Source organism: Bos mutus, chromosome 2 (genome assembly GCF_027580195.1).
Source record: "Bos mutus isolate GX-2022 chromosome 2, NWIPB_WYAK_1.1, whole genome shotgun sequence".
In the NCBI taxonomy this organism is placed as follows: Eukaryota; Metazoa; Chordata; class Mammalia; order Artiodactyla; family Bovidae; genus Bos; species Bos mutus.
In genome coordinates this window covers 2186774-2202688 of record NC_091618.1, presented here as the reverse complement: position 1 = coordinate 2202688, position 15915 = coordinate 2186774, and the positions used below count along the sequence as shown (strand labels likewise).

General features: G+C 56.2%; 1 protein-coding gene across 3 annotated transcripts in view; it reads right to left on the bottom strand.

Annotated features, from left to right (window-relative positions):
- Positions 1 to 481: 481 nt before the first annotated feature.
- PAX7 (paired box 7) overlaps positions 482 to 15915 on the bottom strand; it is a 107119-nt gene continuing 91685 nt past the window's right edge. For all 3 annotated transcript variants that reach the window (XM_070382079.1, XM_070382089.1, XM_070382081.1), the window contains exons 8-9: positions 11210 to 11456; positions 482 to 4378 (exon numbers count right to left, since the gene is read on the bottom strand). In XM_070382079.1, coding sequence (XP_070238180.1) covers positions 4263 to 4378; positions 11210 to 11456 — 363 coding nt within the window. In that variant the 3' untranslated portion in view covers positions 482 to 4262. The remainder of the gene's footprint in view (positions 4379 to 11209; positions 11457 to 15915) is intronic.

Here is a 15915-nt window from a genome sequence, read left to right as displayed (position 1 = left end):
GAAAAATCGCCTTCCACGAAATCAGTCTCTGGTGCCAAAACGGTTGGGGACCACTGCCCTCAAGGATTTCTCTTGGAGGCTCTCCAATAATTCAACTGCCCCCAACTCTCTCATATCAGGCTCTGCTTGAAAGACAATAAGTAAACTTGTGAGCTCTCTGCCACCTTGCAAATTCTGTATATTGATATAAGGAGAGACCACAGAGGGTTCTATGTTTAGTGGCGGGAAAATCCTGGTGAAGAGAATTGAGGTTTCACCAGAGAGATGCATCCACTGAACAAACATTGATGAGGCTTCTGCTACGTGTCCAGCATCTGCTTAGCACTGGGAGACCTGGCGGGGTGCGAGAGAAACGGAGTTCCTACCCCTCAACACACACTCTCTAGGTTAGGTCAAAGGTCTTCTTGACTGCCCCTCGGTCCCTTTTAAGGGCCTTCGCACATGGAGATCAATTGAGTACACGGAACCCTGGAGATGCTTTTAATTTCTTTTTAATGTATATGTAACAGTTACGCCTGAGTTACAGAGGAAGCGCTTACAAGCAGGTAGTTAAAGCAAATGCCAGTTTCTCTTTCTAGTCTACTACTCCATATAGCTGAATAAATTATGGTGCGATTATACTTAAGCACACGCCTTCGTGCCCACGCGGACACCCCACTCACACTCTCATGCACACACACTCGCTCCCACATGGAGGAAAATGGCTGTGAGTCAAACACGGAAGCAACCAAGTTGCCGTTCCTAGGAAGAAGGAATGATGGCGAGTGCTACGCGGATAGTTCCCAGGCTGGGATTGGCCTTATCGATATGCAGATGTCTCTGACAATTGAAGGCGGCGGCTGGAGGACCCCATTTGGCCTCGGCTGTGGTGCCTCTGCGGGAGGGGAAGGAGAAGGTCAGTCGGCCTCAAAAAGCATCCAGCAGTGCGGGGCACGTTGGGGGGCCTGAGGAGAGTATCAACCCGAGAGAGGCCCCAGAGCGTCGTGTCTTTCTCGGGCCATCGTGGGGTTTCCCAGGCTCCTGGATCCTCATCTCTGAACGCACTGCCCGCTCCAGATCCAACAACACAGGATTTCGGTGGAGTGATCAGAGTCATGCATCTGCCTTGTTCTCAGGCCACCACCAGATGGAAAATCTGACCTTCTCGTTTTCCTTCTGGGCAAACCTCTCTCTCGATGATTCTCTCCTTCTCTTTCGTTCCCTGCCCCCCCACCATCTCTCTCCTCCTTCACGTTCCTCTGGCAAAAGAATGGCAAATGTAAATCAAGGAAAACATACGAGTAAAAAATAAAACATAGCTTGGTTCTTACACATCACTTTTTTTTTCATAGCAAGATAGAAAGACCAAGTGAAAAACAAAGCAATAAAAATGAAAAAACCCAGCAGAGCCCGGAATGTATAATTTGAAACACACGATATGCAGATATATCCCTACAGATGGTCCCTGGCGCTAGCACGACACGCACTGTGGGGGTTTTCGGTCCTTTTTTTTTTTTTTGTATTTATATATATATTTATAAAACTTCCTATAAACGAACAGCACATCACCACGTTTCCAACTAATGTACAATGAGTTCAGAAGAGGGGCCCCCATAGGTAGGACCAACAGCTACTTGTGAGAAGTTGGAGGAAGCATGTTTTATTTCGCTATGGACTCTATTTACAGGGTTGGAGCGGGATCGTTCCTGGGCCAGCCTCGCCACTGGGATTCAGACCTTCTTTCTCAGCCTGTGGCCAACCCTCAAGAGTTGGAAGCTTTTATAATTCTCATCCAGTATCATCTTGCTGGTGAAGCTGCAAGCTGCCACCACCAGACGGAATTTTACAGACTGAGTTGGGTACACACGTTAATGCTCTAGGTTTTAGGAAAAACCTGTTAGGGTCAGGGTTTCTTTCTGAGGAGGGTGGGGCCGCTGGGGGAATAAGTCCCACTTTCTACCAAGATGGTCGCCTGGGAGAACTCCAGAGAAGACGGACTTAAGGAGAAGTCATTTGCTTCACACCCATTTTGCCATCGGAGGCAGATTATTTGGGATTGGTCCTAGCATTGGAATGTCACTTCCGGGGGTGGGGGGAGCTGGGTGGTTTTGAGGTCACCAGCCTGAGATCCCTACTGCTCCCGGAAAACCCAGGGTATAAGGAGATGCAGCGGAGGGCTGAGACCGGCTTCCAGAGGGAAAGACTGACCATTCAAGGAATGTGGATGAAGACTGTAGTTCAGCTTAAGGAAGAACTGCTTCCTGGCTGTGATAGCTACAAAAACACGGACCGGGTCGCCAACAGACAACACACATCCTTCCTTTTTGTCCAGAGCTTAAAGAGCCCAGAGTCTCCTGCCTTGGATGCTCCTGTTGAAACTCTGGCTGACCTTGATGGGCCACACGTGTCTGGGTGTCCGCTGCTACTAAAGAGTCTGTTTGTCCCCAGTTAGTCATAGGCTCCTCGAAAACCAGAGATACAGGCCGCCTTGGTCATGGTCCAGGATAGGCCTGAGATACTGAGTCTGAAGACGGGAAGTAGGTGAGAGCGTTTGTCACAGAGGTGATGTCCATTCAGGGAACTGTCCTAGTATCTTGCTAACCCGGCTCCCCAGAAGGGAGGAGCTCAGGTTGATTCCCAAAGCGGCAGCCTTTCCCTCTGGGAATGTCCTGTGAGCTGAGGGCGAGGCGTGAGTTGAGCAAAGAGGTGATGCCAGGTGCCCAGGAGGGGCCAAGCAATTTGGTCCAGTCTATGCAGATTCGGTGCTGTGTCTCCCGTCTCAAGTGCTTTGACCCAGCAGGACTTGATGCAGGTGATCCACGCATAGATTACGATGATGGAGATGAATATAATTTTGATCAAGGGTAAAGGGAAGAGTTAGAAGGGAGGCCGTAGTCAGGGGCCTGAGCCACTCCCCAAAGGTCTCAACGTGTAAAGAGAAGGCAGTTTGGGAGAGCCGCTGGAGTGGCCGTGGAAGATGACCTTGCCCTCTTCTCCAGAACCTTTGGTGCCCCTCTCTGCCCAGGGGCCGCGGCTCAAAGACTGACCACATCTCCACGCCCTCAGCTGAGAACAGGTCAACACTGAAAGATGCCAGTCTGGGTGGGACAGGGACATGCCCCTCCCACCCCCCAAATGCCAAAGGGACTCTGTGGTCTTGTCTGTGGGGCAAGCAGTCCCTGATGGTCCAAGAACCATTTTCTAGAGCAGATGGAGGCGCCCTTCCTAGAGGGCAGGGCATTCAGGGGATGGGCCCAGGTCTCTGAAGGAGGCTTTGTGAGAAATCGATGCTCCATGGGGTGTGGACTTGAAGGCAGACCGCTGAAGCCTTTGGCAACAAAGGTTTGCCGCCCACAAGCAGAGCAACCCCAGTTATGAAACCCTCCTCTGAGCCTGCCTCATTGCTCACGTGTTCTCAAGACTTGGTCTCCTCCCTGTGCCATCTGATTCAGCAAATGAGGAAACTGGAGGGTCTGTGTGCTCCCCAGACCCCACCCGGGGTGGGCAAGGTTGGAACTGGGGCTTCAGTGTTAAAGCCTAAAGCTGCTTCCGAATACCCGGCCTGGGTCCTGGTACCCTGGACCAGCCCACTGCCAACAAGCCCCACCCATGTGGCCCTGCCCCCTTGGCTAAGCTTCTTCCTGGTCCTCCCAGTCCCCTTGCTTGGGCTAGATTTCCCCCCTCCACCCAGCAGAGGTGTGTGGAGAAGTCCTGAAGTCCTCAGAATTCGTGGGTGATTCCTGGAAGCAGCCCAGGGCCAAGGTCCCCCCTCCTTTGCTAAGGAGGACGAGCTGTGGTTCAGGCCCTGAGCCAGAGACCCACCAGGAGGGCTGGCTCCCAGCACTGTCACCGAGATCAGCCCCGTGGGCTCCATGTCTGACCAGGGGACCCACTGGCACTGGGGTCAAAGGGCTCCTGGACCTCATCCCAGACAGCGTTCTCCTTTGGTTGCCCCAGGAGCTCTGTTCAGGGTGAGCTGTGGTCTCTGGGTCTGAGATGACAGAGGCCACGTCAGAATTTGGCTGGGGCAAGACGGCAGGTTACCAGAGACCCTCCAGTGGGGAGAGTGAAGAGGCAGACTCCACGGGGGTCACTCCAGGTCCCTAACCACAGAGGAACGGTGGGCAGGCTGCCTGTCTCCAGAGGGCTGGGCACAAGAAGGGAATGGGCTCCCTCCCTGGCCTCCAGGGACCCCAGGGCGATGGAGGGACTGAGGATGGGAGGCTCAGGGATCAGTAAGGGTTAGGCTGGGACTCAGGCTGGGGCAAGTCGCCCCAGGGGCCCTAGTAAGCTTGGCCAGTTTCCACAGGCAGGAGTCCCAGCACAGCCGAGTGCTCCCCGAGCTTCATGCGACGCTGTGTGGACAGGCTCACATTTTTGGCCAGGTAATCAACAGCAGCTGGGGAAAAAAAGAGAGACTCCTAGAAATCGACGTTCTTTTTGCCTGTTAATTCAATCTGTTCTACATCTATTCATCCACCCTCCATCCACTTATCAGTTCATGCATCCGTCCTGCTCTCCATCTACCCATCTCTTCTTCCATCCGTCCATCCACAGCCATATCTCTATCCATCTATCTGTTGTCCATCTATTTATCATCAATCTGCCCATCCACGTTTGATCTGTCTATCCACCTGTTTATCCATCCACCCACCTGTCCATCAATTTCTCATAAGACTCTTTCTCTCACTTCCTTTGCAATCATTCAGCAAATATTTGCTTACCACATTGTTTCCCCAGCTCCCCTATGGGCTCTGTAGGAAAGTACCTAGGGTATCCCATTGTCTAGTGATGAACTGTCCCTTTCCCCAACACACCTCTATGCATCCCTGTTCTGAGGCACGTCCAGTGAGTCCCCTGGGGTCCAGGTAGGAGTGGGGGCAAGGTCCTTCTGCCTCTTCTGGACCCTAAGCCCAGCTCACGGCTGAGGCAAAGCAAGACCTCGTACTCGAAAACGAAGGGAGCTTTTGCCAGGGAGCTGAGGGGTCCCTGCAGGAGGAAGGGCTGGGAGCCTGTGATGCAGGGAAATGAGACCTGCAGCCCTGCCAGTTCTGGTCACCCAGAGAGGGATGAGAGTCTGAGGGCGTACATTCATGTGTGTGTGAACAGTGGGAACAAGACTCTCCACGACGGAGCGATGGACACGAGCAACACTTGCACTTGTATGTGTGCACAGACGTGGGTGAGTTGTGTGCACCTGCGTGAGGTGAACGGTGGGAACACAGGAAACTGCACAGGTGAGTCCCACCTCAGCCAGGCTCGCGCATCAGGTGTGTGCAGGTAGGCCCATTTGAGTTCTGGGCCGACTCTCCTCATTGTGCCTGCCTGGGGCTGCAGCAGAAACCATCCTGGACCAGACGATTTGCCTGGCATGTGACCGAGGCCCCTTGAGGCACAGAAAGGCTGCCTCCCAAGCCAGAATTTGCAGCTCTGGCCGATCCTACCTTCTGGGACCCCTCCGATCTGGAGGTGAGAGGAAGCTGGAGAGAGGGCTCTCCCTTCACTGTCCCGTGCCCACTGATGGATCTGGTAACACTCTCCATGCCTTCCCAGAGTTGGGGGGCCCCTGCCTAGGGTGGGTGGGTGGAGCCGGGAGGTGATGGCGTGGCCGGAGGGCAAATAGGGAGCTGAGGTGGGCTGTATCAGTAACTGAGTTCCAGGAGGCCCTACTGCCTGGGGGCTCAAATGCCCTACGTTCAAACTCTGCACCTGCCGACACTCCGTGTGTGATCTGGGGACACGCCATCTCCCCTTTCCAAGCCTCAGCTCCCTTGTAAGGTGATACGAGCACCTGGGTTGGAGGGTTATTGTGATTAGATGAGAAAATGTATATGCAGCGGTCAGTCAGCACCACGCCTGGCGCACAGGGAGTGGGATGGATGAGGGCTCCTGGGGCTGGGGCGCAGTAAGCAGGCATGCCCTTTGATGGGGAAAAGAAGGAAAGGGACGGTGAACTGGGCGATCCAGGCTCCTGACTGCCTCCTGCTCACGTGGCTTTGGGCAAAACACTCTGTCTCTCCAGCCCTGCTTCCTTGTCTGTAAAATGGGGAGGACAAATTCCAGCCTCCTCGAGGGCTGTTTTAAGGACCAAATGAGACAATGAGGTTTAAGATGCCTGGCACAGGGGCTCCGGGCACGGCTCCCTGGGTTCCTAAAGGATATACGCATGCCCTGGGCCTTACTGGAGGCCTGGACTCCGTGTCCCTCAGCTTCCCACGCTGAGCCCCCAGGGGCTGCCTCTAGGGTTCCTCAGCCTCCAGGCTCCTAGCTGGTGGGGCAGAGTGGTGGTGCCCCACCTTACCCTTGTCCAGGGTCCAGCCCTTACTCTGGGGGAGGGTGAGAAAACCTCCCATCTCTGGTCTCAGGGGGACCCGGCAGCTGTGACCACACCGTCTCTACTAGTGGGGTCTGTCTTACCTGGGTTCCGGGTCTCGCCCAAGAGGAGGCCACGTTGTCAGAGTGGTAACAGGAAGTAGGGGCAGGAAAGAGCTGACGTTTCCCCGGAGCTGACTCTATGCCAGTCCCACTCTAAGCACTTGACATGCATCATCTCACTCAAGTCCCCCAATACCTCTGTGAGGCTGGGATTATCACCATCCCCATTTCACGGATGACAAACCGAGGCCCTGCCCTGAGAGGTTGCATAACTTGAAAGATCCCAGCATTCCTAAACTGTGGGGCCATAATTCAAATGCAGGCAGTCTGATGCTAGCTGCTAACCACCCCTGCCAGCTCCCCCTCCTGCAGAATCATCCCTGGTCCCACACAGCACTTGAGAATGGATGGAACTCCCTACAACCCGAAGCCTGGAACGGCCCCATTCTCTACTCCAGGCAAGGTAAGGGACTTGTCTAAGGGCCAGCTCTTCCTGCAAGAGTGGCAGAAAGGTCTGGCTTTGAATAACAACGATGGGAACTGCTAAGTGCCAGGCAGACAATATCTCATCTAATTCTTTCAACTGCCCCATGCTTTAGGCTACAGTTGTTCCCATTTTACAGATGTGGAGACTGAGGTTCAGGAAGAGCCACCGGCCCAGAGGCACATGTGAGCTGGAGGTGCCTGAATTTACTCTGCTTGTGCCTCTGGTCACTCTGTCTCTTCCTCTTTAGCCTCTCCCTGTCACCAGCCATGGCCCTGCACGCTGTAGGGACTTCCCCAGGCCCTGTTGTCAAGACGACCAAGGAAACACCAAGAAACACCAAACTTTACTGACGACTCAGCCAGCTTCAAGGGCACCCGTCATCCCTCAGAGCCTGCCTCTCCCTGGGGTGGGGCCGGGGTCCAGCGAGGGCAGGGCTGTGACATTTCTCATTACAGCCTGTCAGTGGCCCTTCCTGTCCCTCTGTCTCTCCGAGCCTCCCCTCCTCTGCCTCGTGCCCGAGCCTGGGCTCTCAATGTCTCAAATTAGATTAATCAGGAGTTGGCAGGAGAGGTGGTGGCGATGCCAACCAGTAAACAAATCTCAGCCGTCAGCGTCTCGTCAGCCAGCAGCCCCAGAGGAGGACCCTTCTAGACACAAATTCTTATTAGACTTGTCAGATCTATTAAAATTCTTTTCACACTTCTGCGTTCTATCAGCCCCATCATTAGTACGGCCCTGGCCTCTGGGAACACCAGGGCCATATTAATCTGCTGTGCGCCCTGTCCCTGCCCCCCTACCCCCACCCCATTTAGGGACGGGGAGAGACAGACGGATGGATGGATGGCGGCAGGGAGCAGGTGGGGACGGTGTGATGGTGTCCCTGGGAAGATGAGAGGACCAAGGCGAGGAGGTGGACTCTCCTGCTTTAGGGTTTGGTCCACCTGACCCAGGCACACTCAAAAGCGATGCTCTCCACGGTCAAAGGGGTGGCCCTGTGCGCCTGGATAGATACTGTTTGGTGGTCCCAGCCAAACTCCCTGGGATCCCCTTCCTCATCTGCCCAGAGGGAATAACCCAGGACCCTGCACCAGGTGGCGGTGAGGATGGGGTGCCAGACCCACAGTAGATGCTCAAGAAATGATCACTTCTCCTTCCTTTGCAGACGTGCGTGTTGTAAAGTGATACCCTGGAGCCATTATAGACACAGAGTAGTGAATACTCACAGAGAAATAAATCTCTGTCCACGCACAGATGAGTGTGAACTTGTGAACAGGACTCCACACCAGGGCTAGTGTGCATCATTCCTCAACCTCTTGCACGAGTTTGTGGTTTGACTCAAAGAGAACTAGGTTTGAAGTTAGGAGACTCCACTTTCTGTGGGACCACGGGGAAAGCTCCCAGCCTCTCTGAGCCTTAGCTTTTGCATCTGTAACCTGAGGACAAATAACCTGGGGTTTTTGAGGATTACACGAAATGAAGAACATGCATTTCACCCAGCGCCCAGTGGGCTAACTCACGCACAGGACAGGTGTGGGTAGACGGCAGGTGGCCCTGGGCATACACAGCATGGCTTAGAGCATGAGGATGTCACACATGGACTGTGGTGAATTCAGCTGCCCGTGGACAGGGGGAGGCGGTCAGTGGGAATCCCACGTGTGTCCCTGGGCTGTCCCAGGATGTCACAGCCGAGGGGGATGGTACCATAGGAAAACATCAAGACAATGGAATCGAATCCCTGGGCCCCCATTTCACAGATGGCAAAACTGAGGCTCAGAGAGGCGGGTAACTTGCCCACATCAGGGTGGTGGAGGGACAGACTCTCCCTCAGTCTTCTCCTAGTGTGCCCCGGGAGCCTCTGTGGGCTGGTGGAGGAGAGTGGGGTCCGAGCTGGGGTACCCCCGGGGAAGGGCTGGAGGAGGTGGCCCAGGAGGAGCTCTGAGCAGCCCCTGGCGGAGCCAAGGGAGGCAGGGTGGGGCTGGAGGGGGATGACTGGGGGGCGGAGCTGGAGGTCGGAAGGGTGAGGGGGTGTGGGGGGTGAGGAGCGGGCAGGGAGGAAACCCCGGCCAGCTCTTCCCTAGCGAAGGGGAACAAAACTCCCTTCTCGCCCCCCAGGGCCCTTTCCCTTTTGATCCCCCCTCCCTCGTGGCCCCCATGCTGACTTCGGGGTTAATTTTATTTCCGAGTTGGGCAGGCGCCCCTGGAGGCGGGCACGGGCTCCGGGTGTGACTAACGCCCGCCCCGGGCCGGGGCCATGGCTGCCGCTGGAGCCACGCTGAACTCTTTATCAAGAGCATGTGTGGCCTGCTCCGTGCTCGGGAATGCGGGCCGGGCACAGGGTCACCCTGGCCCCTCTGGAGACACCGCCCTGCCCGCGCGCACACCCAGTTCTCAGACTCGCAGGCACACACACACACTCACACAGACACAATTATTCACGCCTCGTGAGTTCACACCCAGATGCACACCTGGATACCAGTACACACAACCACACCTGTACCCACGCTCAAGCGTACCCATACCTGTAAGTACACTCTGCACACACACGGACTCCAAATACACACGCTCATTCCAGCATACGCACGTGGCAAACGCATGCATACACGTGTACACACAGCCACGCATAGTCCATATTTACACACATGCACGCATACATCCACACAGCACAGCAGGGCAAACTCACAGGCGCCCACACACACGGAGCCACATGAACACGCCTGAACGCACATCTCAACACACATGCGTATGTTATGGCCACATATACTCACACGACCAAATGTGTACACGTGTTCACATATAAACCCACGTGCACACAATATGCTCATTTACACTCACACATGTAAATCGTCCTGTGCACAGATACACTGTGTCACTCACACATTCATGGATCCACATGTATACGCGTGCTCACCTAGACACAGAATGTGTGCACTAACACGGGTGTGCCAAAACACACACACACACACACACACACGCCCGCAAGGTACTCCTGACACGCTCACTCACGCTCACCTAGACACATGTACGTGAACACACGCATCCACAGGGAGGAGGCCATGAACACAGCCGGGAGGTGAGGCCGGCACAGCTGGCCCGCATTTAGCCGTGGAGGCGAGGCTGTGTGGGGGGTGGGGGCGGGGGTGGGGTCAGGAAGCAGAGGTCAGGGGCCAGGCGGGGCTGCGCAGGGACAGAGAGGGCCCTGGGCCGGGAGGTCACACCCTGCTGCCACACGCCCTTCTGATGAGTTTGACACCAGCAGGTGACGCCTTTGCCAGGGGCCGGGCGGGGGCCGCATGACCTCAGCCCCCCCAACCCCGGCCGTCGGACTGGCTCCGCGGCCGCCCTGTCCACCTGGCAGCTGGAGGCGGCGGCCCAGTCTAAGGGCCCGCCGTCTCTGCTCGACCAGAGGCCAAGAGCGTGGCGCTCGGGGTGGGCACCAGAGACCACCTCACGGTCTGCGGAGACCAAAGCTGGGGTGGGCTGGGGGAGAGAACTCGAGACACGGCTCTGCCCTGGGGGGCGAGGGAGAAGGAGAAAGGGGCACGGTCTGTCCCCTGGCTCCCCAGCGCTCGGCATGTGCCTGGCGCAAGCGGGGAGCTGCAGGTCACCTTCCAATCTGATTTCCTCTTAGATTTAAAACCTGTAATTTGCTTTAATTTAGTGGTTGGGAAGATCCCTTGGAGAAGGCAATGCCTACCCACTCCAGTAGTCCTGCCTGGAGAATTCCACGGACAGACGAGCCTGGCGGGCCACCGTCCCTGAGTCTCGAAGACTCGGACACGACTGAGAGACTATCACAATCACATTCACAGCGACTGAGAAATTTTTCAAAATATTCGGAACAACTTGAGTGTGTAAATCTACTTCCTCCAGTTGTAAATTTCACGAAACAAAGGCAGATCTCATAGTTCCAGTGAAAACTTAGTAACTGAAGGGAAACAGTCTGGATTTCAAAAACAGTCTATGAAAAAAATGTGAAAAAGTCTTCGTCATCATGACATGTGGATTACGTATCGGAATGATCATCTTTTTTAGATATACCGGGTCACCTAAAAAATGTTAGTAAAAATCATTCCTCTTGTAAAAGGGGGCTAGGAGGAAATTTTAAATGATACCGGTGGCTCGTATTATGTTCCTACGGGACAGCCAGGCTCCAAGACAGGAGGAGCGTGCGTGCAGGGGTCCAGGGCTGTATCATGTCAGGACGGCAGTTCTGCCTTTCTGGACCTCAGTTTCCTCACCTGTGTAATGGGCACCCCCACCCAACACCCCCTCACAGTTTTCTACAAGTAAGTGGGAGGTCCTTGTGGGGGGGGGGCGCGGTGCTGGGACAGGGAGGGGAGGAGGGCGCCCGGGGCGCCAGGCACTCACTCTGGCCGTACTGGCCGTACTGGTAGCCAGCCACGGGGTCCACGCTGTAGCCGGTGGTGCTGTAGGTGGGCGGACAGTACGACTGCGAGGTGGGCAGGCTGTCTCCCGGCTTGATGGGGTCCGCCCGCTGGCTGCAGCTGGCCGAGATGGAGGTGGCGGATTCCAGGCCGCCGTGCAGCGGCGAGATGGAGAAGTCGGCCTGGGGCTGCGGCGGCACCGCGCTGGGGTTGCTCAGAATGCTCATCACCTGCGGGGGGAGAGTGTCAGGGTGGGCGGGGCGAGCGGGGCCCCCGCAGGGGCAAGCAGGGAGCTGCGGGGAGAGAGCGTCAGGGTGGGCGGGGCGAGCGCGGCCCCCGTAGGGGCAAGCAGGGCGCAGGGTCGATGCCAGGCTGGCCTTGAACGGCCTTCGCCGGACTGTCTCCCTTGAAGGCCCTGCAGCCTTGCGATCCTCCGTTTACCTGGCTTGCTTGCCTTTGTGGGAAGATGGTTAGGGGTTTGTCTGGTTAAATCCCGCCCCAGGAGCGTCCCTGCACTGAGAGCTTTGGGGGCAGGGCAGGCCCAGTTCCCTTCTCTGTTCCCGGGCCCTGAGGGGCACCTTGTGCCTGTCTGAATGAATACACACGTGCATGAATGAATGAATGGACCAGCTAATTATGTCTCTTCCATCGGACAGGGAGCTCCCCCAGGAACTGCGTCTCCCCATCAGCCTGGGACGCCCCCATCTTCCAACACAAGGGTTCAAGGCTCTGCATCTGTCAGCGTCACCCCCGGTCCCGTGCTACGCCCACTGCACTCTCGACTTGGAACTTGTGCCCCTACACGGCCGGTGCTTCCAAGTGCTTCAGGTGTCTGTGACCATCACCCCCTTCTCCGCTTGGCACGGTTTGGCAGACAGGAAGTCACTATCGGTGATGGCAAGCCCAGTTCGCGCGGTGAGGCTTGTCTCTAGAAACTCAGCTGAAAGAACCTGGTGTGGGTTCATTGGTGTGCTCACTTATTCATTCAACAAACACAGACGGATGATGACTATGGCTCCAAGCCTCAGGCCAGGCCCCGGGTTTTCAGAGAAGGAAGAGCCCTGGTTCCTGACCTCGGCCCAGGGAGAGGGTTTGGGTCTGCGGGGGGGTGGTGTAAGTAGTGTCAGACCATCAGGATCTGGAGTGACGAGGGACATGACAGGGGGCTGTGGGTACCCGCAGGAGGGCACTCGGGCATCCCGGGGTCCAGCTCTTGGAGAGAGGGTAGTAAAGGCAGCAGGGGAGGGGAGGGGAGGGGCCAGGGTGACCTGGCCAATCCAGAGAGGAGAGGAGGGGAGGGAGAAGCAGTCCTTGTGGACCTGACCTGCCGGGGGACCCTGGTGACCTCCGGGTAACGCCACCCTTTATGGGAGGGAGACCTCAGGCCCAGGCGAGGTCCGCCTTGCTGACAGCCTGCCCTGCACGGAGCCAAAGGGGCACACTGGCACCCATGCTGGGCACACGGTGTGCTCTCTGATGCGCCCACCCGCCCCCTGGGGAGAAAGCAGACTTTGCACGTTGGAGCGCTGAGCTTTCGGCCGACTGGACACCTTGTGAAAACTTCACCTTCCCGGGTCTGACTCATCCCTGCTCCAGACAGGAGGCACCGATGTGGAATCCTCAGGCCAGGGCCAGATGCTGAGCTCCTCCACATGCGAACCTTTAACCCCTACGACCACCTCTATCCTCAGAGCGGGGCCAGCAGGCCGGGACGTGCTCAGGCATCAGCGGCCTCAGGTCCTCTGATCCTCCTTCTCTTTCCCTCCTCTTAGCAACAGACTCGGCGTGACTCTGCCAGTGCAGAGCCCTCCAGAGACGTGTGGGGCGGAGTCATGACGCCCATTTCTCAGATGAAGAGACCGAGGCCCACCCAGAGGTGCGTCTTCCCCAGATCTCACAGCGGGTGTGCCAGGGCTTGACCCCTCTAGCCTGATGATGTCAAGTCTGACTCTCAAGGATGGGTTTTAGACACGTGACCATGATAGAGGTTCTCACTCCAGATGGGGGTTCCCTGGGGGTGTGGGGTGGGATCCCAGGCCCGCAGGGGGCCTGGCTCCTCAAGAATACCACGAGCACAGCCTCCCCTGACTCTTCCTGCAATGCACCCAGCGTGCACCTCTCAGCCTTTCTCTCAACCCCTCTGTCCTTTCCTCACCCCACCCCCAGAGCTGAAGTCAAGGGCACCAGGCCTACTGGGGCTGGACTTTGTCTCCACCGCAGCTGGTGAGGTTTGGGTGGGACTTTGCAGGGTGCCAGCCCAATGAGATGGCAGAAACACAGGTGGAGCTGGGTTTGTTCTTTCCTGACTGTTGCGGTGGGGTCCTGGGCCTGAGGAGTTTGCTGGGTGTGTGTGTTTGGTGGGTCTGCGGGGCCGGGGGCACTCAGGAGGCTGACACTGCCCTGGGGTTAGGAGACCTGATTCATTGCTAACACTGCTCCTCCTTCAAGGAGCCCTGGCCCCAAGAACAAACTTAGAGGCTCAGGGAAAACACACAGGTCCCATTTCTCTTTCTTTGAAAGGATCGTTGTGGGGTGGGAAGCCTCTCATGAGGGTTTGTCAGTTCTGATGAGCCTCTGGTATAATCCTTCTCTTTACATATCACCAAGACGCCAGGCCCAGCAAGGATGGGATGGAGGAGACAAGTGGGGAGGTATTTGGGGAGAGGAGAAGGATGCTTTGGAGGACAGGCTGGAAGGTGTGCATAGATCCATACTCATCCTGCAAGGCAACAGCCGCCCAACAAATCTGACCACGTTGCTCAAGAATTACCCGTGGCTCTTTGGAACCTCCCAGATGAACAGGGCGAAGCTTCGTGGGACTGGACCTCCACTTGCCTGTCCCAAATCCCTGCCTCCTTCCTACCTTGCACTTTCTGTCCCAGCTGTCCCAAACCACATAGTGTTTCCTAAAGACATCCTTCCTTCATTCATAAGACACTTCACAGAGCGTTATTATATGCCAGGCGGGAGACAGGGCTCAGCTGTGAGCTCTCTGAGGGCAGAATGAAATTGTGTTTCATCCATCACTGCAGCCCCGGTGGCTACACTGTACCCCCTGCAAACTATAAGCTCAGAAAACCCTGTCAAATACATGCATGTTCACTTAACAAATATTTATTGAGCACCTAATATGTGCCAGACACTGTACCAGGCATTGAAATTCAGGAATGAAGACTAACAGCTCCATGACCTTCAGGAGCTGCCAGTCAGTCAACTGTAGGAAGATGAAAACAGATAATATAATTTCCAATACTGATAAGTGCTATGGAAGAAAAAATATGTGGAGTAGTCAGGGAAGACCTCACTAGCAAGACCAGAAAGAATCAGCCAGGGGAAGACAGAACAGAGAGTTGTCCAGGCAGAAGAGCCAGCAAGTGCAAAGGCTGGAACACGCCTAGCAGATCTGAGACACAGCAAGAAGGTCGATGCTAACCTTCCGGGAATGCTCTGTGAGAAGGGGTTCGTGTGGTGCCCAGTGGCTTGGGGGCTTGGACCCTGCACCATTAACAGACAGCTCAGAATCTGCTCAGGCCCGGGGAGCTTTCCCTGTACTGGGATTTGTTCAGTGGGATTTGCCCTGCAACATCAAATCAGGTCCACATCTGGGCTGGGTGTGAATGGGGGGTGTGCAGCATCTGCTCGCTCTCTTCCAGGGTGCCCGGAAGTCTGGGGATCAGAGGCCTTTGCCTGCGTCCAGCCTCCTGTCTCAAGGCATGCATGAGCGCTTCCAAACTGATGGGGTCAGACCCCTCTAAAGAGAGGTGGAGCGTGGAATGACTTCTCCGGCAAATGAGCTGTTTTACCCCCATTCTACAGATGGGGAAATCAAGGCACAGGGACGTGAAAAGGAGTGCCTGAGACTGCACCGCCAGGTCGTGGCAGACTGGGACTTGAACCCGTGTCTCCTCACCCCTCGCTGTGATCCCTCCCCACAGCAAGCTGAGCCAGAGAGCATGGGGAGAGAGGCCCACGGCAGCCCCGCAGGGCAGAGCTCCACAGGCCTACACGGCCCTCGCCAGTCTCGGGCGGCTGACAGACCCCCACGGGTCCCCCTTCGCCCAGGGAAGCAGGAAGCGTTGGCCCACAGTTAGGGGCCCACCAGAGGTCTGGGGCCTGCAAACTTTTGAACTTGAGGAAGTCCTGATCTGATGCGGTCATCACCCCCCTCAAGAATGCCCTGGCCTCTCCCCCAGTGGGTTTTACCTTTTTCCCAGTGACCTTGCTTTCACTAATGTATTACTTCTTGGTACCTTACCGTTACTAACTCAAAATCAATACCGACCTCCACATCTGTAAGGTTTTATCTGAAGGCCGATCTCTGGGCTGTCCGTCAGGCTGAGTGACAGCCGTCCCTTCCTCCCCCACACCTGCCCCCCCCACCCCCGGCCCCTTGGTCTCCCTCTGCTCTCAATCAGTCCCAGCCTCCACCGGACTAAATCAATGAGGGGCCGGCCTCACCTCCCTGCACCCCCACCTTCCGCCCGCTGGGGAGAGGCTTGTAGGTTTTGGGGGGTGGGGGCCACAGGAACCCAGCAGCAGCCCCCCTTCCACATCCTTTGCTCACCGCCCCCTCCCCAGGGACCTGCCGGCACTCCCCTACTTTAAAAGAAGGGGATGGGAAAATGTAATTAATTCCCTCCGTTCCTGAGCTGGCCCTGAGGGCCTGGGACCGGGGAGGCTGAGCTGTGA